This window comes from Phalacrocorax aristotelis, chromosome 15 (genome assembly GCF_949628215.1).
Source record: "Phalacrocorax aristotelis chromosome 15, bGulAri2.1, whole genome shotgun sequence".
Taxonomy (NCBI): Eukaryota; Metazoa; Chordata; class Aves; order Suliformes; family Phalacrocoracidae; genus Phalacrocorax; species Phalacrocorax aristotelis.
The window spans coordinates 731,329-755,790 of record NC_134290.1 but is presented as its reverse complement, the minus strand read 5'-3'; the positions used below and the strand labels follow the sequence as shown (position 1 = coordinate 755,790).

General features: G+C 41.9%; 2 protein-coding genes across 4 annotated transcripts in view; one reads left to right on the top strand and one right to left on the bottom strand.

Moving 5' to 3' along the window:
• Positions 1-24,462, bottom strand: part of GUCD1 (guanylyl cyclase domain containing 1) — a 48,986-nt gene that overhangs the window by 13,794 nt on the left and 10,730 nt on the right. The window lies entirely within an intron of this gene.
• Positions 98-24,384, top strand: UPB1 (beta-ureidopropionase 1). 3 transcript variants are annotated; one of them, XM_075110533.1, is made up of 11 exons: positions 98-311; positions 998-1,169; positions 2,660-2,768; positions 3,513-3,607; positions 4,928-5,089; positions 9,071-9,240; positions 12,675-12,756; positions 13,583-13,625; positions 14,772-14,926; positions 21,700-21,772; positions 24,130-24,275. In XM_075110533.1, exons 1-10 carry the CDS (start codon positions 211-213, stop codon positions 21,727-21,729), a joined length of 1,119 nt encoding a protein of 372 aa, XP_074966634.1. In that variant the 5' UTR covers positions 98-210; the 3' UTR covers positions 21,730-21,772; positions 24,130-24,275. The 3 variants fall into 3 exon arrangements, with proteins under 3 accessions (XP_074966634.1, XP_074966632.1, XP_074966633.1); XM_075110531.1 differs by lacking the exon at positions 21,700-21,772 and having other exon boundaries at positions 102-311; positions 24,130-24,384; XM_075110532.1 differs by lacking the exon at positions 21,700-21,772 and having other exon boundaries at positions 106-311; positions 2,681-2,768; positions 24,130-24,384.

Below are 24,462 nucleotides of genomic sequence, written 5' to 3'. Positions count from 1 at the left end.
ACGGGGACCGGCCCTGCTGCTGCCACTTGCGCCCCGGGGCTCTGCCAGCACCGAGCCGCGCCCGCCAAAACCCCTCTGAGGAGAAAGGGGCGTGGCCCGGCGGGGGCCGCGCGGCGGTAAAGGTCGCGGAGGCGCGCGTGTGCCTAACGGCCAGTGTGCGCCTACCGGTCAGCGCGCCGCGCCTCGGCTCGTCCAGTCCCGCGCTGCGCCATGGCGGGAGGCCTGGAGTCGCTGGAGTTATGCTTGGAGCAGCACATCCCGCCCCAGGACCTCGCCGAGGTGAAGCGAATCCTCTACGGGGGCGAGGCAAGGTGCGCTGCTAGGACGGGCTCGCCTCCTTCTGCCCCGCCGGCGGGGTCCCATCCCGTCCCGTCCAGTCCCGTCTCCCCCTCGGCCTCCGCGATGAATGCCCAGCCTGGGAGCGGGGGGGAAGGAGTCAGTCTGAGGGCGGGTGTGCAGGACACAGGGCTGGGCTGAAAGGAAAAAGAAGGGTAGGTCCTCTGGCCTTGTGGTACCACGGTGAGGTTAGGCTGTGGTGAGATAACTGGGGTAGTTTGGAGGTAATCCAAGTTTAGGCAGCAGGACGGGAGAAGGAAGCTGACTGGAATGAAAGACCTGAGTGGGATAGTTTTAAGCGGGGGCTGGGGAGGTCATGGCTTCGGGTGAGGGAGCTGGAAAATTGGGGATCTGACATGGAGGGGAAGTGTTTGTAATCTGGGGGTGGCAGATCAAAGTTTGTACATATGTGGCCCTTGATTTCTGTGATTTCTAGAAATCACAGTTACAGAGGAGGATGCTGGGAGTCTGCTGCTGAGGAGGAGAGCAGTGAGATTTGCACATGACCAGGCCATTGCCTGACTGTTGCATATGGACGCATGGGAACTTGGGTCTCTCTGCAGGGGTAGGTGGTATTTGTGACCCTTTTGATCTGCTGCATTCAGAGCAGAAAAGAACATCTCATCTTGAAGTTTTTTTTTTTTTTGCTTGTTCAATCCAGAAAACTTAATTTGCCAGCTGCTGCGCTATCCGCAGCTCAAGAAAGAGATTTCGAGCTACAGGGCTACAGATTTGACGCTGCTCCTGAGCAATTGAGAAGGCCACGTATTGTTCGAGTAGGACTGATACAAAATAAAATTCCACTTCCCACAGATACAGCCGTGGCAGCACAGGTACGTACACAAACTGGGGTCTGGGCACTGGGTTGAGAAATAATGCGCTTTGGTTGTTGATGTTAGAGACTCTATTGTGAAATGTCTGGCAACACAGGACCTGTCACTATCATAATACAGTGTACTGTAAGAAATTGGAAAACGTGTTCAGTTTTATTGTTTCTCAGAAACATCTCCTGTTTACCTAGTGAGTTGCCCAATCTGTTTGCAGTTTTTTCCAAAGCTAAATAGTCACTGCTTTTGTACATGAAAAACCTTTGCCTCTAAAATGAAACAGATAATCATTTACCCAAAATCAAACGAGATGGCAACCCATGGAAACCAAAGGTGTAGTTCTTGTTTTAATTGAGAAGTGTTTCATTATGGGAAAATCCATTAGAGGAAACGGATAAATAAAGCTTTGTTCATTATGCTTTGTATAGCAGTAAACCAAATCTTATTACAAGGTGACCATCATCTCCTAACATCTTGGACACACAAGCACTGAGGTGACGTATATAGAAATAGCCTCCTAAAAGTAGCTTCAAAAAAGTGAAAGAAAATACCACATTTGTAAAAAATCCTGAAGTATTAGTTTTGTACAGTGAAAGGACAGAACATTTCTGAGGTAATTTGTTTTGGAAAAATTGCCTGTCACAGATCCAAGTAATTAATTCAGTATATGAACCAAGTTTGTGGATTCTTGGTCGCATCTGGTAAAAGACTACTAGTTATATTAATGATTCTACCTTATAAATAACTAGTTAACTTTTTCTGTAAATTAATATACACTTGTTGAGTTCATAAGTCACTGTTGACTTGTCTTGCATCCTTTTTTTTTTTATTATTGACACCTGAAAGTATCAACGCAAAGCGCTACGCCTATGCTTATCTTTAAGTAGAATACTTAAGAAAAGAGTACTTTGAAATAATGCTTTTTGTCTGTTTAAGAAATATTTTGATGTTTTTTCTTGGCAATAATCTACTTTGCTCTTTGGACAGAGGGATTTAGAAAATAATTTAGAGTTAATAGGTTCTAGAGAGTGTCCCAGATCCACATGTGTGAGCAGAATTTGGAGATAACCAAGGAAATGGACTGTCCTTACCTCATATTTTAAGATTCTGAGTACTTGACTCTGAATTCACGTTTACTTAATGTCGTTCTGTAGGTTGTTTATGATGAGCAGCAAAATTATAGTTTTTGCACATTCTGTTAAGATTTTTAGCTATTTGCAAGTCAGTCAGCAATGAGTTGGCATGTATTTAAATGTTGTAACCATGGAATTAGAATTCCATTGGTTTGCTTTCTCCGTTTTCAGCATCTGAATGCTGTTAAAATCTGCATCTAACTCTTTTCTAGTAGCAGTGCCCAGGAATGATAAGTTCTTGAGTTATTCCCCCTGAAAGCTATGGGACTAAGTATAGAACAAGAGAAATTTAATGTGAACAAAGCTTGTAAAACCAGGCTATTAATATACAAGTGAGTTAGAATGTACAGCTTTTTTTTATAGCCTGACACTTCTCGCAATCAGGTGGCTGCACTGCACAAACGAATTGGGGAGATTGTGGAAGTAGCTGCAATAAGTGGAGTCAACATAGTTTGTTTCCAGGAGGCTTGGAGTGAGTATTTTCTGAGATTCCTTCTAGACTGACAGAGGTCAAGTTCCTTCTATTTTAGAAAGTATCCTATACTAGAAGTATGTCTTGTAAGTAAACAGCAGAGATCTTCCAAGATATACAGTTGACTTTACTGATTTGCTTTCTAAAGGAGAAATCAAAGAGTTATAGTTGGCAGTGCTGTATGGAAGATGCATGTAAAGTCTGTTATATTGAGGACTGCTGTATGCTGCAACAGTGATATTTGTAGGTGTGCTCCATCTTCACGTTGTCCTTTGTGATCCTTTCCTTGAAAGGATCGAAAAGATGAAAGAGAAAAGAAGAAAAAAGGGTTTTTTCCTCTAAAACTTTGGGGGTTTTCTAGACAGATATTAAAATTTTAAAAATGTAATTTTAATTAAAATGGAGCCTTTGAGGCTTAATAGAGGTAAAAATCAAAATTAAGGCCCAAGTTGTGAAAACAGGTTATGCACAGAAAGTGTGCACTGGTGACTGAGGTGTATTTTGCATTTTTACCTCTGGTAAGACTTCACTAAGGGCATTCTTTCTCTCTGCTTAGCTGTGTGTGGGCCCAAAACTCTGTTCCCTTGCTAAAAATATTTTAAAATAGCTTTTGCCTTTAAACAAGGAAAATAGTTGAATCATTCTTAATTGTTTAATTTTTTATCTGTATTCATGTAAACAGTGTGTATTTCTTGAGTGACAAGAGCATTCTTGTAAGTTTTGTCTTGCATTGGTGTTTTCCAGCCATGCCCTTTGCTTTCTGTACAAGAGAGAAGCTTCCTTGGACTGAATTTGCTGAGTCAGCAGAGGATGGGCCAACAACAAAATTCTGTCAAGAGGTAAAAAAAACAACCAAGAAAAAACCCCAACCCCACATCCAGCCTCCCACCCCAGCCCATAAATGCCACTGATTAGCATGAATGTCTTCTTTATGTATCAGTCGTATACCACTGAGAAAACGGAAATAATCAAAACTAATTTTTACCTTGCTTGACAAATATTCTGATAGTGAGTGATGTAGAAATGGACAAGAACTATGCTTAATTTTTTTTTGTTAAACTACTTTGGATTTATAGACTGCTTTGTAGCATGGAAAGCATATGAAACTGCCCATTTAACTATTCCTGAATTTTACAAGGGAGGAATGATTCTTCATAGAAATATTTTTAATTTCCATTTAAAAGGTGTTTCTTGCCTAGAGCAGTTGAGCATTGAACAATGCTTGTATGAAGGTGTGAGGGGAAGAGCAGCTAGCCTTTTCTGAACAGGGAACACTTTCATGCAAATCTTTTGCACTTACCTATGAAATGACACAAAATGTAGGGGGCTTTTATGGACCCAAAGAAATTTGTTATTGTCTGGCTCTTATTTTTCCAGAGACCGTTGATTGCAAGGGTAGCAGAGTTGTTTTTGTTTACTGACAGCTTTTTTTTAATAAGGAATTTCCAACATTTTCTTTCACAGGTGATTGAAACAACGAAAGACTGTTGTGATATCAAAGTTGCCTAGATATGCACTGAAGCTTTTGTAGACAGCATAATATCTTTAGTCTGATCTAGGGCAAGTGTGTGTTGTTTCTCAGTTTGGAATTAATGGCACAATGCAAGCTTGGAGAAATAAAAGAAAGAGATGTCTTTTCTGAAGGAAAAGACAACGTGCTAATATACTGGCCATCAGAAGTTGCTATTTCTCACTTGCACCTATGTTATTTATCATTTATAGTTAACATGTAACACTATTTTACATTTCCTTTTTTTTTTTCTCCTTTAAATACCTGTTTTCAGCTAGCCACATGAGTGGTATACCAGAATGAAAGAATGGGATGGGATCTCTCTCCTCTTATACCTGTGAACAGATGGAGGTCGGCTTCATAGTTTGACCACTGATGTTAGGATGCTTCCCCCCCGCCCACCCCCGAGTACCTTGCATTTCTACATTTCTAGTTGAAGGATTCAGGTGGAAAGCACTTTGTGATGCTCTTCATCTTCAGTGAAAAAACTGGCGATGTGGGCATGCCAGTGTGGGTTAAGCATTAGCCCTTGATAACAGTCAGAGTAATGTACCAGATGAAAAGTTTTTTAATCCTTCTTTCTGAACAAAAAATGAAAGTAATTACTGCAGGCTTGTGTATAATAGAAGAATTGTGTTCATTTGTATAGCTGGCAAAGAAATACAATATGGTTGTGGTATCTCCAATCCTGGAGCGAGATGAAATACATGGGGGAACCCTATGGAATGCTGCAGTGGTCATTTCTAATTCTGGAGCTGTCCTTGGCAAAAGTAGGAAAAATCACATTCCAAGGATTGGAGATTTCAATGAGGTAAGATGCAGTATTGTGACTATCAAGCTAGTCTTATTGCAGCTCTTGTTTGTGTCAGCATGTGTTGTGACAGGAAATGTAATGGATTTCTAGAAGGTGTGGTTCATTCAGCATCAAATCAGGTTTTCTCAGGTGAAATTATAGTAAGTTACTATATCAAGAATAGAGAGAGATGACTCTTGCAGGACAAATAACATTGAGTCTTTGTTGTGTACTCTTCCTTGGCCTGATAGAAACTACAAAAGTATCGAGGATCTTTAAAACAAAATTCTGTAAGTCACAGCTTTGTTATGTTAGTTGTGCATGATTGACTCAGGTAGTTCAACATGCACACATGCAAAAACTTACTTAAATTTGGAAGGCAATTGTTTCATGGTTCAGGTGTGAGCATTATTTATGGTCTTGATCTCTGTTTCTCTGTGAGGTTGTCTTGGAAATGACAGCTGTTTTGCTTATGTTTCTTTGAGCAGAATCCCTTAATTCATTATGCTTCTGACTGAATAGCTGGTTTATGGCATCTTCTGTTTACTAATCTCATTACTTCCACTGAAGCCCCCAGCAGTTTTTAGGCTGTTCTCCAGAATCAGCCTCAGAAACTGAATGGGTAGTAAAGGCAATGTCAGAAGAAAACTGGTAAATCTGAAATGTGTTTATCCATCCATAGAATTATCACAAGCAGAAAGATCAGGATTAAAAATTAACCAAAGTCTAAAAATACATTGTCTTACCTAACTAAATCTCTCCTCGTCAGCTAAAGTGAGTAAATAAGAGGCATTTCTTCTAAGCACTGGGGGCTATGTACCTGCAGTTGCTTTTGTTCCCTGTCTGATGCTCCAGTCACTAAACTGAGGCTTCAGAATCCAAACTGCTTTTTTATTAATTTTAAAAGTTGTTTTTGTGTCTTGAAACTTTGTGCTCAAAGGCTTCTGGAAGTTTTGACCTGGGCTCCTAGACCTGATCAGACTGGTTTCTGTTTCTGCAGAGGCGGCTGTTAACAGGTTTCTACACAATGGATTTCTGGCACAGGCCTGTCAGTCACCAGTGTTGGCTTCTATCTTTAACAATTATTTTGATATTTAATATTATTTTATCAGATCTGTCTTTTAGCTAGCAAAACAGTAACTAACAAACCCATATAAAGTATAAGCGCTGACAAAAATTACTTTTGGTTACTTTTCACATTCTTGATTTGTGTAATCGAACAAAAAATAAATTCCTGTTGATTGTGCTAAAATATGATGTCTATCAGTTTTTTAGACAGTGTTTTGTGGAGCATCAACAGATTCCAAGAAACTTCTTGTTTCCAGCTATGAAACTAATGAAAGGCACTTAAAAAAATTTTTACTTTTCCATGTGAAGTATAAATAGAGTTTCCTTAAGAGTTTTGCATATTACCTAAAAGGAGTTAGTTCTTGTAAACCTAAATGCCAGAATTACCACAAAACAGTCTATTTATATCTCGCAGGTATACTATAATGACTTGATATTTATTGTTATATCTACCTCGTTATAGAAGCAGGTAGTGTATACCCACAACAGCGCTGTCTTTTTAGCTAGTTTTGTTGGCAAAGCATTAAGTCCATTCTTCTGAGGAATTCTGATAGAGGAACTTTAGAAACCACCAAGACTGCAGAGAAGGATTACGCTCATCTCTGTTACTTCAATGTTGTTTTCTTTATCAACAAAGTTAACCCCCAAGGAAGGGCTAAATTTGAAATTATTTTCTGTGGATTGTCTCTATAGAGCAGATAGGGAAAGGAGCCTTGTTAAAATAATCCTTGTTGAATCGGTGAGAACTAAGTGGAAAGGGAAAAGAGGTTGGTTGGTAACCTATTCAGCCATGTGTGGGAGGGCATATAAATAAACAAAAATCAATCCTTCTTGAGACATGACAGTTTGTTGCTGTGGAGACGATTGTGACCTCTGGTGAGGAATAAAGAAATAAGAACTGATGAATTCCCTGAAGCAACAGCATTTTTGTTTTTATACTCCTATTGTAATAAAAGAAGACTGCGAATAGAAGAAAAAACATGGAAATACATTCAATCAGCAGAATTGTTTTGAAATAGAGCTGTGTGAGTGACTACCACGTGGTGTGCTCTCTACAGACATGAAAGGAGATAAAATCAGTGCCCAAGGGACTGCAAATTCATGAGACCTGATAATAAGAAGCATGAGATGTCATGTTTACTGGGCATACTGAACCTCTAGCCCTTGTACGTTTCAGAAGATGATCCCCCTGTATCTATCACGCTGTTCTTCTACACTTAGATGAGGCCCTAGTTGGTTCCCCAGCTGTTACTGTGCTTGCTCTAGGCCTGATGCGGTTCTGCTTCCTTCAAGGCCAATGGGAGTGGTTGTTTGAAGGGACAGATAGTTTCAATAAAAAGGGAGTTGTTTCACACTACACATTTCTTATACAGTAAGATGCATGCCCTGTTGGGTCAGGCTGGTGGGTTACGTCTCTTGCTTTTCTAACTCTTGAGATCATCACAAAAAGGTACTATTAGGAATATTAGGCCGCTCTGCAACTTTTATACTCCATCAGTATCCACAGTCATTGTATAGGGGATGCTGGGTGGCGTGTTCCTAGCTGTTTTGTTCCTTTTCTGTGGTTCTTATCAGTAACTTTGTCTAATCCCTTCTGAACCTGGTGATAATACCCACTTTCACAAAGAAGCAAATTTCAGAAGTCTACTGCCTCCTGCATGAAAAAAGTGACTTTGGCTGAAAACAGGTACAGAAGTGTAATTTCAGGCAACACCCACTACTGCTGCTGCTTTGAGATTTCTGTATACATCTCATCCGCTGCCTTTGCGATTTTGTAAATCTCATTCAAAATACTACTCTCAGCCTTCTGCACAGATTGAGGAGCCTTTTTAGTTGCTCCTTGCAAGGCAGCGGCCCCATCCCCTTCATCGTGTCAGCTGCCTTTGTTTATTCCATCTCTAGTATATCCTTATTGAGAAGTAGACACCAGAATTGCTCACAGTACTCAAGCCACTGGCACACAGCGTTTTTATAAATCAGCAAAGCAATGTTCTCTGTTATATTTCAATACCCTTCCTGTTGATGTCTGAGATTTTGTTGGGTTCTTGGCTACCACTGAGCACTAAGCAGGCAGCTGCCAGTGACTCCACACAAACCCTTTTGTACCTGGGAAGAACTGATTCTGTACGTTTAATTTAGAATACCTCTGTGAATGTTTGCCTCTCTCAATAGCTGTTAACAATGCCCTATCCTTCTCTTCACTTGCACTTTTACAGGAGCAAGTGCATTTCTAATTCTTTAGAAATGTTTGATATGATAAGATGAAAGTTAGCAGCATATGGTAAATGGGATCTTTTAAGACAACAGTTTCTTTTAGGAGTGTTCTCTGGATTTACCCCATAATTTTCCTGGTGGCAGTTTGAATCTGTTTGTTTAGAGCAATAGGCACACAGGAGTTTTAAATAACCAATCTTGGCTATACACTGATATTTCCTTATTGCATTCATAAAATTACTGTATATCATTACATAACAGGTGAATGTAAAGGAATTCATGTTCTTTAAACGGTGTTCATCATCTCTCCCTTTAATCAGAATCAAAGGATCATGATGACCAGGAAAATCTTCTTATGCGGTGAAAGTAGTGAGAGAGGTGTCTAAAGTTTGTCCATTTGTGGATCTCTCAAGCTTCTGTAGAGGTTTCTAGCGTTAATAGAAGTGTTTGTCAAAGACAGAGAGTGCTTAGGTGTAGTATGGGTGAAGGGAAACAGGAGCTGGATTTGATCTCAGCAGCCTGAGAGCACCACTTTTTGGTATATACCCATTACAGTGCAGCTTGTGTACTAAATGGAAGGTGTCCTTGCTCATGGTCTAATGACCTGAAGCTGATCATCAGAAACTGGGAGATGTCAAAGCACTGTTGGATGAATTTCCTTCTGCTTTTTTAAGATGCCTGCATTTGTGGTTTATTGTTTGTTTTGTTTGTTTGTAGTCTACTTACTATATGGAAGGAAATACAGGACACCCAGTGTTTCAGACACAGTTTGGAACAATTGCTGTGAATATCTGCTATGGGCGCCACCACCCTCTGAATTGGCTCATGTTTAGTCTGAATGGAGCAGAGATCATCTTTAACCCTTCAGCCACGATTGGAACACTCAGGTAAAATACAAACTGATTTAGGCTGTTGCATGCTTTCTGGGTTAACTGAACCTCTCAGCCCCTCACTGGGGCCTCAGGGGCACCTTGCTGAGGTCTTGGAACCTGAGGTATCATCTCCTTGTTTTGCCTTTCCAAAGGAACCAGCATTGTTCTCCACCTGGGGTTTAGGGCTACCAGTCTGCTCATAGTCACTAATTCTCTTCTGGAACTTTGGTTGTACATCTGCAAGTCTTTTGTCTCCGAGACAGGACAGAGTTAACCAGCACCCAGCTGGCATTCTGAAAACTAATGAGAGTTTATTTAGAATATATGTATAATATTTTTGCTTTATGATAGACAGTAGTAATTTGCGTTCAGGCTTAGCTTGCGGGCTTGCAACGTCCACCTAGAAGCCATTAAGTGTGGTATCAAATTGCAGTTTTCAGAGCCAAGCTGAGAAACCCTTTTCTCAGAAACTTTTTTTTAAACTGCTGGCAATTTTGTGATTATCTTGAGCCAGACTGAACCAGTGTAGACTGTTTCCCTTGAGATTAATCTGCAGATTGACATTAATTGTACCCTACTGACCTGACTTCCTAAAAGAAAAAAGAAAAGCTTAGTTCAGTGAGCTAAGAAAATACACTTCTTAGCTAGCCCATAATGATTAATTTGTGGATTAAATTGTGAATATTCTTTGCCTCTGTATTATGAGCATCAGTCACATTTCAATGGAATAACCTTTGAATGTACTGTGCTTCCAAAGCACTGTCTGACACAGGCTGTGTGTTGTTTGGAATGCTATAATGTGATACAAACTAACTGCATTTCTTTGGGGCTGGTGCGGAGGCTTTCTTCAGGTAGAAATGGTTTCAGTGGTTCTTTATACCACTCTTCTTGACAAAATCACCATGCCTTCCGTTCATTCTCATTGTATTCTGTTCTTTGTTGTCCTACTCAATAGTTTCAAATTCCAAATTAGACTATTTGTAAATTGAGGTCTGGGATTCCAGAATGTGTTTACACATGATAGAACTGTGCTTTTTCTTTTTGCTTTTCTTTGGCTTTCTTTTGTTGCTTTTTTCCCCCCTGATAATAGTAGGCTCTGAAAAGTAATTTAGCATAGTATAATGTTTACATACATATGACTGAGGAAGTGATGATAGTTTATTCTTAATTATAAATATTAATATCTTATAACCCTTTTCAGCATAAGTGGTTAGCTTCATACAGAGCAGGGAGCAAAGTCTGGCTTTTCAGAGGTCTTTGGAACAAAAATGTTTCCTTTGTGAGTTGAAAAAACATATTTTGGGCTATCTGAACTGTCTTTGAGTTTCCAGCTCCAAATACAAGTTTTAGGAAGCTAACAGGAACGTATTTTGTTGTTACTGATGATATTGTAATACAAGTATAATATCCAGTAGCACATGAAAAAAGAAGACATACTGGTCTCTTATAATACTAAAAATTCTGTCTCATTTCTTTTCCCGCTCCCTTAAGCTGGGCTTGTATGCATGGACTAATGGCAGAGTACTTTAATTTTTTTCCTTTAAATCTAGGGGAAGAGATTTTTCTAGTGTCAGTTTTGTAAACGTTAATGTATGACATGTTCAGGCAATACAGACTTGCTAACTGGGTATACAAAATGATAGAAGAGTTAGAAATGTAAGTGGATATCTTTTTTAGCATTTTCCATTTCTCCAGGAGTCACCCAATCCCCTCTCTTTACCTGTTTAATGTAAATATGGAGTTTTCCTGTCTCTGCAACAAGGTCCAAGAATATTCATCCAGTTTTTATTGTTGACCAGCTAGAAAATTCTGAGGACATTGAGCATTCATAATAGGGTAGAAATGGTGAAAACAGATTAGAGGCCTAAAATTTTCATACCCACAGCCAGTTCAGCTGCAGAGAACCATGTATTTACAAACCTGGAGAGTAGAACTGTAGGCTAGATACAGTGTTCTGTCGTTCAAACTGCCTTTAATAGTTCTTGATATAAAAGATAATTTTGGCAGAGTAATAATTTTCCAACATTAGGAAAATGTCCTTTGAAAAGAGTTGAATGAATACACAATGCTTTTGGGGCAGTTATGTCACTACTAGAATAATACTTGTGGTGTTTGTCCACTTATAATCCATTAACAGGAGAGCAAACAGAAATTACCTTGTTGTCATACAGCACTTCATTGGTACTCTAGGTGCTTCAGGGTCTCCTAATTATTGTTTTTCACTTGATTGTTTTTAAGCATATAATTTTTATTGCAGGAAGAGCACTCTTGAGGCCCCTGTAAAAATTGTCACTGGGATTGCTTCTTCGCTATAGCCTTTTTTTTCCCTGTGTCTCTTCTGTGAAATTGTAATTTGTTGAACCTTTAAAATAAAATCCATTTTTCTTAGAATAGCTGGCTGCCAGACTCAAAGCAATTGAGAAAAGAGGTAATAAACCAAGTTCTTTCAGTCAGTCCAGTGACCATCTCAGTCTGACTTGAGACTGAGACTGACCAGCTAATTAATGAGTCAGACGCTTGCAACCTTGTCTTGGTACTCAGAGTCTGGCAGGTGCATGCTATCACAGGAGCGTACAAGTTGTATCACCTTTGTTTTGGAGCTCTGAGTACTTCTGGACCTCCTATTAGCTAGTCTGATCCCTGTGTATCAAACTATTTAATAAAAAGAACACTCTTGCAGTTTTAAAATCTCCTTTGGAAAAGAGGTAGAGCCTTGTTAAAAGAGAAGGAATTTTTTTATTCTTCATTTCTCAGTCCTTCGTTTTATGTAAATTTAGTGACTGGTTTAATAGGTAATTACTGGGAAGTTACTGGGATGCTTTTGTTAAACATATTTCTTTTTCATCAGCCCACTGTGGGAAAGTGACTTACTAGAAAGTGCCATGAAAACTGTGGTTGAAAAAACGGAAGTAGGAAATCGTGGTGGAAATGGCTTTTTCTTTTCCTTTCATTTTTTTATTATTCCCATAATTTTTTCATTCACTGCTGCAAAAGCCTCTCATGGACCATTTTGGGAAAAAAGGAGGCAACTTATATGAATCTCTTACAGCTTTGCTGCAGAATGATGTTTGGTGTATTGAAAGTTAATGGAATGGGAGAGCATGTGTAAATCCTTTGTGTAAGTTGGAGAGTAAAACAATTTACACTTCAATTGCTTTGAAAATCTTGAGATGTGGGTTTTTTTTCCTTTCTTTGTTTTTTTCCTTCCATGACAAAGCGGTATTTACCAGGCTATCAGGTAAAATCATTTATACTGATACCTGAGCAGAAAAGAATTATAGTGCTTGGCTGTATCCGTGGGGAGATTTTGCTTGTAAGAGCAAAATCAGTGTTAGCAAATAACTTTGGCTTCTTCGACAGAAAATGTACAGTGTAAGACAATCATTGTCTAAATTTATCTCTGAAGTAGACAAGTAGTGAATACCTGCCTCCTCTTTTGTGTACTACAGTGAGTCACTGTGGCCAATTGAAGCAAGAAATGCTGCCATAGCTAATCACTGCTTTACATGTGCCATCAACCGGGTAGGAACGGTATGTATCTTCGCTTTGTTATTTCGTTTCATAATTTAGGTATTGTAGCATGATTTAATTCAAGGTAATGAACTGAATAGCACTAGAATGTGTAGATTTCTCTACTGTATTAATGTTTATAATATGAATTGAAAATGGACAGTGATAAAGAGATTGAGAGCTACCTTGCTGCTGGCAGCCTACTTTTTGGTTGCAGCTGCTTTCTGTTGTTGAATAGGTCCCTTTGTAAGAGGCACCCACCCTTTTGCTAATTCTCCTAGTTTCTGTGGTGAAATCAGTATACTTTTAGCCAAAATGACCAAAAATTAAATATATTCTCAAGTCAGTGGTACACAACTGGTTGCTGTTGTACAGATACTACCTCTTTCTGGACACTGAAATTCTATAATCTATTTCACACAACAGGTCATTCTTGCTTTCAGGTTAGTCCAGATACCCCACATGTGTGTTCTTTTATAATGTTCCCTGCAAAAATCCAGACTCGTTCTTGCCATTATGTGAATACATTTGCCTTCTTTTTGATCCACAAAGATATGTTTGGTTAAATGTCTCCTCTTTTGCCTCTTCTTCAGACTTGTGAAACTGATACATGTTCCCCAAAGTGTGTATGAACAACAGGCAGTGATACTGAAAGATCTTGTTTTCTATCCTATCCATCATAGAAGCTAGGCCCCTCTGATGACTTCCTTTAGACAGTGCTGATAGTATGCCAGGAAAACTCTTAATAGATTTGTATAAACTTCTGTACTAAATATGGTAGATTAGCAAGGATTTCTTGAATGAAATAGAATTATACTGCCACCTATGGATTCCTCTTATTTCACAGGAATACTACAAAAATGCCTTTACTTCCGGAGATGGTGGAACAGGTATGTTCAGGAATCACATTCAGTGGTTGCTCACGATTGCTAACTAGAAAGTCTGAAGAAACGACAGCTCTCCTGCAAATGTCTCCCATGACAGGTCTGGTAGCTAGCGACTGCCTTGCTTAAGACTGCTGTTTTGTAAGCTGGAGGGTAGCAGCACTTCCTATTAAAGGTGGTGGTACCACCGTATGTGATCACCAGGAGTTCCTACCTAAGTTTTCTATATACTCTCAGAGAACTAAGAGTTTTGGGTCAATGCACTATTTTAGGAGAGGAAGACGGAATTTTTTTCCTATCAACAAATTAGCTTGTGTTGTCAATGCATGCATGACATTTTATTTGTAGTTTTAAGACTACTAACAGTCATGGCCCTAGCCTGAATCCCCAGCCAAGCTGTTCTGCCCTGTTTCATAGATTTGCTGGAAGTTGAAGAGAATGCTCAGAGGAGCATTCTCAAAGAAGAGCATGAGATTTGCTTGTACGTACTTCACTTGTAAGTTGAAACACTGTAATTTGTCCCGTGACAGCCATACCAGCTTCTGGCTTAACTCGGAGTGGGCCTGAGCCTTTTTGTTAGCTAGTTTTGGAGCTAAGTGTTTGCAGCAGCTGCATCAAAATGGTTAGTGTTATCCATCATTTAGTAGTACAACAGATGTGGCTGATTTCTGGCACAACTCAGAGCTGTGCAATACAAAGTAAGATTTTTTTCCGTGCCTCAAATGCCAGTGTTTTAACTTCTGACTTAGTATTGAAAATTGAATGGGTGCACCTCTGTCAGCTGTTTTGGAAATGTGTGATTTGACAATGAGAATTCATTTAAATTCTAAATAAAAAACAAGGTAAAGCCTTTACTTTAGTTCAGACACTTAATAATGGGAAAGCATAACAATGCATTATTTAAAAGGCAAAGCAGTAGGTTTTTTCCTCTTAATTCGATATATGTGAAAGCTGTACCATGCGTTAAAGTAACAGCTGGTCAAAACGGCAGTCACCTTAGGATCGTGCTGTGACTTTTCAGGATGATATCTTGCTTAAAGCACAGTGAGTGAGCAACCACAGGAAATTGAGCCAGGTTTTACAGGACACTACATGTTAAGTTGTATACTTACTTGCAGATGGTGTTACATGCTTTTTAAAAATTTCTTTAAGCACACCATGACTTGGGCCATTTTTATGGCTCGAGTTATGTAGCTGCACCAGATGGCAGTAGGACCCCTGGACTCTCGCGCACTCGGGATGGGCTTCTGGTTGTAGAGATGGATCTAAATCTTTGCAGGCAAGTCAGTGACAAATGGAATTTTAAGGTAAGTCTCTTTATAGAGAAACAGACTTATACATGATATTGGAACAAACAAACCTTCATAATGATCATATAATCTTACAACAGTTAAGCAGCAGCCTTTTTTTTTTTTAACAGTCCAAAGCTTAACTTGTTGAACTAATTTAACAGGATGTGCTGGAGGCCAAGGGCATAAATGGATTCAGAAAAGGAATAGGCAAATTCAGGGAAACTAGGCCAATAGATTTTACATAAAAAACATAGCCTTTGGTCCTTAAGTGCAGATTGCCAGGAGCTCCAAGGGCCCCTGGGGGAAGTGTGTGTGGTTTCCTTATGCAAGGTATGTAGGCATTTGCCGCTGAGCTGAGCCTTTGATCTGACATAATATGGTAGTTCTATATATTCTTATAGGCCTTGTCAGTTTTGGTGAAATTCAGTGAAAACCCAAAACCAGAGGAATCTTTAAACTTCTGAGAACTTTGTGTGTAAATTTCTTGTAGTGTTAACCCCCTGCATTTGCGGGCATGTTGAAGCCATAGAGAAAGAACTGTGTACCTTTCTCTCTGAAGCATCCTAACACAGTTTTCAATTAATCTAATCCAGATTAAGATGACTGCAAGCCAGGCCACTTAATGTTTGCTTTAGCAAACTTATTTATTATATTTTTTTGCATTCTGAGATAAAGCTAATTTGGATCATCTGTCCCATGGGCGTAATTTGATTTAATTTGTCCAGCAGCAGTGGTGGTTTAAGAAACTGCCATCTCAGCACTGCAGTTTGCTAACCCTTCAGTTGTGCCAGTACAAGTTATGTGGGGTGCTATATTGTATACTGGTTTAGTGGAGTGACCAGATTATTATTTCTTTTTTAACAAACAAAAAAACCACACCCTCTTAATCTGATTGAGTTTATGGCAGTCCCCACAAATATTCTGTTGGAACAACAAAGAAGGCAAGCAAAAGGAGAAAAGGGATGGCAAATTCTTAATTAGGATTTGCTGGTGAAGAAAATGTCTTGCTTACTTATGTGGAGACAGGACTTTTGTTCTAGTCCTCTGTACTGCCAGAGACTAGAATTTTTTCCTATCCACTCTTAAGATCAGCATGATTTAAATCCTAACAAAGTTGACCAGCACTCCTGGCCAGCAACCACTACAATACATGTAGGTTCTTCAATGGTAATCTAGTATTTAAAGTAAGTAATTTGTAAGGAGTGTGTGCTGGTTTTGGCTGAGAAGGGGTTAATTCCCTTCACTGTGGTGCCTATGGTGGTCAGGGACCTTTCTGGCTTCCCATGCTCTGCCACATCGGTGGGAGGCTGGGAGGGGCGGGGCCATGGCCAGAGCAGCTGACCCTGACTGGCCAATGGCAGGTTCATTCCATACCATGTGACACCATGACCAGTATATTAAGGAGGGCAGTTGCAGCATAGGGATGTGGGGGTGTTGAGTTGGTGGTTGTGTGGTTTGTTTTGGTGGTTCATTCCCCCCTCCCCCCTGGGTTTTGTGCCTCTTGTCATTTTCCTTTCCTTTGCAATTTTGTTGTTGGTTTTTTAAATTTTAATTATTAAACTGTTCTTATCTCAACCCACGAGTGTTACCCTTCTGATTCTCTCCCCCATCCCACTGGTGGGGGAGTGAGTGAGTGACTGTGTGGGGCTGAGCTGCCGCTAAACCATGACAGTCTTTTTGGCGCCCAACGTGGGGCTCAAGGGTTGGAGATAATAACAGCTGCTGGTCACAGCACCATGTTTTCATTTTTGCAGTTTGTGTTAAAGATCGGTGTTGGTTTGTTGAGTCTGCTGTGTTCTGCTGTGATTAGTAACGTTTTGCCTATGAGATTTGTTATGCAAACACTGGTTTTCAGCTTTATCTGGTATTTGGGGTTTTTGCTGAAACCTGGATACCACCTTGTTGAGGCATTTAGCAATTATACCTCCTCCTCTGAGAGATTTTATATGGAGGAAGTACAGAATGGTATCTTTGCAACTTTTTTCTATGATGTCTCTGCCTTTGTTACAACAACATTTTTGTATCTTGAACATCCTTGGGTGGTTAAGGTGCACTTACTGTTAGTTTTTGGGCATATTGTTTTGGTTTTGACTAAGCAACTTAAGAATATTATCCAGAAATCTGCCCCAAGGCTTGATAGTTAGGAGTGGCAGGGCATTTGGGATAGCATGGGCAAATACCTAGGGCAGTGGGCACCCCCAGTGTTTTGGAGTTTCACCCCCGAACAAGTGCAGAGTCCTGAAAGACTAGTAGAATATTTGGAGAAAGTATGTTGTTATGCTGGGAACTCCAGAGAGACACAGATAACTGCAACATGCTGGGGTCTGGCCCATGCATACCGAGCCCTGCTCAACAGTATTCAGTGCTCCCAAGGGGAAGAGAAGGTCTCTGGATTGAAAGGCAAAGTGACAGGCGCTGCGGCCACTCAATCCCCCACAACAAGTACTGGAGCTGACTCAGAGAATCAACCCGTGCCAGTATCAGTCACCCCCATACACAAGAAGAAATATTGGAAGCAGACGTTAACTCATTTAGAACAGGATGATGAAAAATCAGGACCATCACAAGGAGAGGAGAAAGAAGTCATAAATGAAGTAGAGACCACCCGATCCCTATCCTTAAGTGAGTTGCGAGATATGCGAAAAGATTTCAGCCGTTGTTCAGGTGAGCACATTGTCACCTGGCTGCTCCGATGCTGGGATAATGGGGCCAGTAGCCTGGAATTAGAGGGAAAAGAAGCCAAACAATTGGGATCCCTTTCTGGGGAAGGGGGCGTTGACAAAGCAATTGGGAAAAAACCACAAGCCCTCAGCCTCTGGAGGCGACTCCTGTCTGGAGTGAAGGAAAGGTATCCCTTTAAAGAAGATGTTACATATCGCCCAGGAAAATGGACAACTATGGAGTATCTAAGGGAATTAGCTGTGTTTGAGGTGATTTATGGTGACCTGGATGATCAAAAGTCATCCAAAGATCCAGATGAAGCCAAGTGCACACGACCCATGTGGCGGAAGTTTGTACGGAGCGCACCATCCTCCCATGCAAACTCATTGGCAGTGATGTCCTGGAAAGGTGGTGAGACACCAACGGTGGCGGAGGTGATTGATAGACTCCGGGATTACGACACAAATATCTCTTCCTCGCTTGTGTCTGCTGTGGAGAAACTATCCCAAGAGGTCCAGCAACTCAAAGAAGATATGTCCTACTCCCCACCTCTACATCTCAGTGTCTCAGCTGTTAGGAATAAGCGTCCTTTGGCTCAAAGGAGAGGATACACACCACGGGCCACCCTATGGTTCTACCTGCGTGACCACGGAGGTGGAGGTCCTCTAGCGTGACCCTAGAGGAATGGATACGTGAACTGCAAGGAAGAACAGTCACTCAGGGAGGTTCTTCCAGGAAAGCTGCTGCTCCAATTTCCAGTGAGCAGGTCCCCAAGCAGAGGAGTAGAAGTGCTGATTTTATTTCTGAGTGTAATCAAGAGTCCCTCTATTCACATTTACAGGAAGTGAGTTGTGACTGCCATGATCAGGACTAGAGGGGCCCTGCCTCCAGCCAGGTGGAGGAAAGGGATAACCGGGCTTACTGGACTGTGTGGATCCGATGGCCTGGCACATCCAACCCACAGGAGTATAAAGCTTTAGTGGACACCGGCGCACAGTGCACCTTAATGCCATCAAACTGTATAGGGGCAGAACCCATCAGCATTGCTGGAGTGACAGGGGGATCCCAAGAGCTAACTGTATTGGAGGCCGAAGTGAGCCTAACTGGCAATGAGTGGCAGAAGCACCCCATTATGACTGGCCCAGAGGCTCCGTGCATCCTTGGCATAGACTGCCTCAGGAGGGGGTATTTCAAGGACCCGAAAGGTTACAAGTGGGCTTTTGGTGTAGCTGCCTTGGAGACAGAGGAAATTAAACAGCTGTCTACCTTGCCCGGCCTCTTGAAGGACCCTTCTGTGGTGGGGTTGCTGAGGGTCAAAGAACAACAGGTGCCAATCACTACCACAACAGTGCACGGGCGGCAATATCGCACCAACAGAGACTCTCTGATCCCCATCCATGGGCTCATTCACTGACTGGAGAGCCAAGAAGTGATCAGTAAGACCCACCCACCCTTTAACAGTCCCATATGGCCAGTGCGGAAGTCTAATGGAGAGTGGAGACTAACAGTAGACTATCGTGGCCTGAACGAAGTCACGCCGCCACTGAGTGCTGCTGTGCCAGACATGCTAGAACTTCAATATGAACTGGAGTCAAAGGCGGCCAAGTGGTATGCCACAACTGATATTGCTAATGCATTCTTCTCAGTCCCTCTGGCAGCAGAGTGCAGGCCGCAGTTTGCTTTCACATGGAGGGGTGTCCAGTACACCTGGAATCGACTGCCCCAGGGGTGGAAACACAGTCCTACTATTTGCCGTGGACTGATTCAGACTGTACTGGACAGGGAGAGGCTCCAGAACACCTTCAGTACATTGATGACATCATTGTGTGGGGCAACACAGCGGAAGAAGTTTTTGAGAAAGGGAAGAAAATAGTCCAAATCCTTCTGAAAGCTGGTTTTGCCATAAAACAAAGTAAGGTGAAGGGACCCGCACAGGAGATCCAGTTCTTAGGAATCAAATGGCAAGATGGTCGTCGTCAGATTCCAATGGATGTGATCAACAAAATAGCAGCCATGTCTCCACGAACTAGCAAAAAGGAAACACGAGCTTTCTTGGGCGTTGTGGGTTTTTGGAGAATGCATATTCCAAATTACAGTATGATTGTAAGCCCTCTCTATCAAGTGACCTGGAAAAAGAATGATTTCAAATGGGGCCCTGAGCAACAACAAGCCTTTGAACAGATTAAACAGGAGATAGTTCATGCAGTAGCTCTTGGGCCAGTCGGGCAGGGCAAGATGTAAAAAATGTGCTCTACACTGCAGCCGGGGAGAATGGCCCTACCTGGAGCCTCTGGCAGAAAGCACCTGGGGAGACCCGGGGTCGAGCCCTAGGGTTTTGGAGTCAGGGATACAGAGGGTCCGAAGCCCGCTATACTCCAACTGAAAAAGAGATATTGGCAGCATATGAAGGGGTTCGAGCTGCTTCAGAAGTGGTTGGTACTGAAGCACAGCTGCTCCTGGCACCCTGACTGCCAGTGCTGGGCTGGATGTTCAAAGGAAACATCCCCTCTACACACCATGCAACTGATGCTACATGGGGTAAATGGGTTGCACTGATCACCCAGCGGGCTCGAGTAGGAAACCCCAGTCGCCCAGGAATCTTGGAAGTGATTATGGACTGGCCAGAAGGCAAAGACTTTGGAATATCACCAGAGGAGGAGGTGACACGTGCTGAAGAAGCCCCACTCTATAACAAACTGCCAGAAGATGAGAAGCAATATGCCCTGTTCACTGATGGGTCCTGTCACCTTGTGGGAAAGCACCGGCGGTGGAAGGCTGCTGTATGGAGTCCTACGCGACAAGTAGCAGAAACTGCTGAAGGAGAAGGTGAATGGAGCCAGTTTGCAGAGGTAAAGGCCATCCAGCTGGCCTTAGACATCGCTGAACGGGAAAAGTGGCCAGTGCTCTATCTCTCTACTGACTCCTGGATGGTGGCAAATGCCCTGTGGGGCTGGCTACAGCAGTGGAAGCAAAGCAACTGGCAGCGCAGAGGCAAACCCATCTGGGCTGCCACATTGTGGCAAGATATTGCTGCCCGGGTAGGGAAACTGGCTGTAAAGGTACATCATGTGGATGCTCATGTCCCCAAGAATCGGGCCACTGAAGAACATCGGAACAACCAGCAGGTAGATCAGGCTGCCAAGATTGAAGTGGCTGAGGTGGATCTGGACTGGCAGCATAAGAGTGAACTATTTCTAGCTCGATGGGCCCATGACACCTCAGGCCATCAAGGGAGAGATGCAACATACAGGTGGGCTCGTGATCGAGGGGTGGACTTGACCATGGATGTTATTGCACAGGTTATCCACGAATGTGACACATGCGCTGCAATCAAGCAAGCGAAGCGGGTAAAGCCTCTGTGGTATGGGGGACGATGGCTGAAATATAAATATGGGGAGGCCTGGCAAATTGGCTATATCACACTCCCACAAACCCGCCAAGGCAAGCGCCATGTGCTTACAATGGTAGAAACAACGACTGGCTGGCTGGAAACATATCCTGTCCCCCACGCCACTGCCCGGAACACTCTCCTGGGTCTTGAGAAACAAGTCCTGTGGCGACATGGCACCCCAGAGAGGATTGAGTCAGACAATGGGACTCATTTCCGAGATAGCCTCATAGACACCTGGGCCAAAAATCACGGCATTGAGTGGGTGCATCACATCCCCTATCACGCACCAGCCTCTGGGAAAATTGAACGGTACAATGGACTGTTAAAAACTACACTGAGAGCAATGGGGAGTGGGACATTCAGGCACTGGGATACACATTTGGCAAAAGCCACGTGGTTAGTCAACACGAGGGGCTCTGCCAACCAAGCTGGCCCTGCCCAGTCAGAAATCCTACATACTGTGGAAGGGGATAGAGTCCCTGTAGTGCACATGAAAAATATGCTGGGCAAAACAGTCTGGGTTCTTCCTGCCTCAGGCAAAGGGAAGCCCATTCGTGGGGTTGTTTTTGCTCTAGGACCTGGGTGCACTTGGTGGGTGATGCGGGAGGATGGAGAAATCCGATGTGTGCCTCAAGGGGATTTGATTTTGGGTGAAAACAGCCAATGAACTGAATGGCACAATGTGAACTGCTATATAATATTGTGTGTCACCTCTGCGTTGTATCAATGATATCAGAGTACGAGCCTCCCAACCCATGGAAGATAAACTGTGAAACAAGTGCAGCAGTAATGGAACGATGACTGACTCGGTATGCAGCAACCCAATACCACACACACCATCTTTCCCACCCTGAAAGACTGATATGACGGATGGACTGGGTGAACTCAATGGACATTTTTATGGACATGTTACAGGGAATGTCAAAGGTCCATAGACTATGGGAATGATGTCTGTGTATTATGTTAAAGGATGGGAAGGGGAGGGGTGGTGGTTGGTAAGGTTGTATTGCATCGTATGGGACCTGGGCATGGTGTAAATGGTATGGAATAAGGGGTGGAGAATGTGCTGGTTTTGGCTGAGAAGAGGTTAATTCTCACTGTGGTGCCTGTGATGGTCGGGGTCCTTTCCAGCTTCCCACGCACTGCCATGTTGGCAGGGGGCTGGGAGGGGCGGGGCCACGGCTGGGGCAGCTGACCCCAACTGGCCAATGGGATGTTCATTCCATACCACGTGACACCATGACCAGTATATTAAAGGTGGGCAGGTTGCGGCTCAGGGAGTTGTGGCGGCAGGTCAGCGGGCGGTGAGCGGCTGTGTCGTGTGTGGTTAGTTTCAGTGGTTCTTTCCCCTTCCCACCCCCGGGTTTCATGCCTCTCGTTGTTTTCCTTTCCTTTGCATTTTGTTGTTTTTTTATTTTATTCTAATTATTAAACTGTTCTTATCTTAACCTACAAGCGTTACTCTTCTGATTCTCTCCACCATCCTACCGGTGGGGGAGTGAGTGAGTGACTGTGTGGGGCTGAGTTGCCAGCTAAACCACGACAGTGTCAATTTGTTACTGCAACTACGCATTTGTTTTATACAGCTGTTTTTTTGGAACCATCTCGTGCATTACAATATAGTGCAATATATAATGTGTTTTGATTTCAATTTGATGTTAAAATACAAATTTTCTGTGGATTTGAAATTGTGAGCTAGAGCTGAATTTCTTTGGTAATGCTGCCAATACCTACATAGGGACTAAAGACAAAAAGGACTTTTAGGTCATCGTCTGGACAGAATTGCATTTGTTATTTTACAAATGCGTGTGGTAGGTATATGGTTGTTGACATAGTGGAATTAAATTGTGCTGAGAGATTCCTAGGGTGGTTTTTTTTAAGTCAGGCAGGCTTTAGTTTTGCTTTACCACTGAAATCTGAGGCCTTTATTGCAGAGTAGAGATTTAGTGTGTCAGGAAGCACATGGAGCATTGCTTACAACAGCTTAGTAGGGGTATCTGAACAGAAGCAATTGTATTGATTAGGAAAAACGAACAGTAAAAGCAAAACACTGACCTTTAGCTGTTTTGTATAGAATTGTTTTTTTTCTTGTTGTTGTTGTCCTCAAATCTTATGCTTTCAGCACCTTAGTTTTATGTTGATGGTGTGGATTGCTATTGTTGGTCTTTTGGCACCTGAGGCAGAGCCGTGGCTTTTGTTTCTATGACGGGATATCTGTTTCCTTTTCCTCTCATTTGTGGCCAAGACAGAAGTAGGTCTTGATATGAGGGAAATGAGGAAGTATGAAGTCGTCATTTATCCACTGCAGAAAATGCTTGATAGCAAGTGGGAACCTATTTAACCTGCTCTGGTATCTGCAATTTGAATTCAATGAAACCTGAAAGGGATGTTAAGTAGAGTGTCTTTGCTAGACTTACAGCAGCAAAATAGTTAAACGAATTGTCCTCGTTACAGTCTGGCAAGAAGGAAGTAGTTTGGGCCTCTCAGAGCCAATGTTGTAGACTGTGCAGTTCAGAAGAGGATAGTGCGCTACGTAAAGTGCTATATTTCAGCCTCCTAGCTTACTCTTTCACCCAAAGCAATGACAAAAGTTTGTATTATTAATGGATAAATTAAGAGTAGCCCCAACACAATCAGTGGCACATGTGCAAAGTTACTGCTGGCAGCAGGGTTCATCAGTTGTCAAGGACTTAATATGAGGACATAATTACAGAGACACTCCTTTGCCTTCACTGACATAACTTACTTAAAAGAGAATATTGTTGATGTATAAGGAAGTAAGTCCAGCTTTCACATTCAACTTTCAGCTATCCAGGATAACTAAAATAGCCATAAGTAATTATTCAGCAGACATGACTACCAATGAAGGAAAGCTGCAAAGCAGGAGGGTGTTAATTTTAAATTTTTACTTTTTAGAGTGGAAATGCACTTCTACTCTTTTTTTGGTAGAAGTATAGTTTTAGGCAACGCAATGCAAGTTCTTTTATAAAAGTATATTAGTTTGTGCTAAGGCACTGGAGGTCGTGCATTTTGCGTGACTTATGATTTTACTGTTTGGGGCAATTGAATAATATGTTGGCATAAAAAATGGTGGATTTAAATATCTTCTACTGAGGTACTTTCATGGCTCACTAAAAGAACTGAAGCTTTGATTTTTCTTTTATAGATGACTGGTAGATACGAAATGTACGCAGACAAACTCACTGAAGCAGTCCAGCCTTATTTTATACCCAATATAATCAGAGAGTAAGAGAGAGCATCTCATTACAATCAAATGTTACACATCAAATTAAAAGGTACCGTTGGATGATAGCTTTACTGTGGATCACAAGTTGTTATTTTAATGTCATTTTAATTTCCTGTAACCAGCATTTAAATAATAGGATTCAGAATTGTGTTAAGTAAAATAATTGAAAAATGCCTTCTTGGGTTTTTTCTTGGCACTTACACTAGTTGGTCCAAACTTTGTTCCTTATTAGAAATATATCCAGTAGGAATA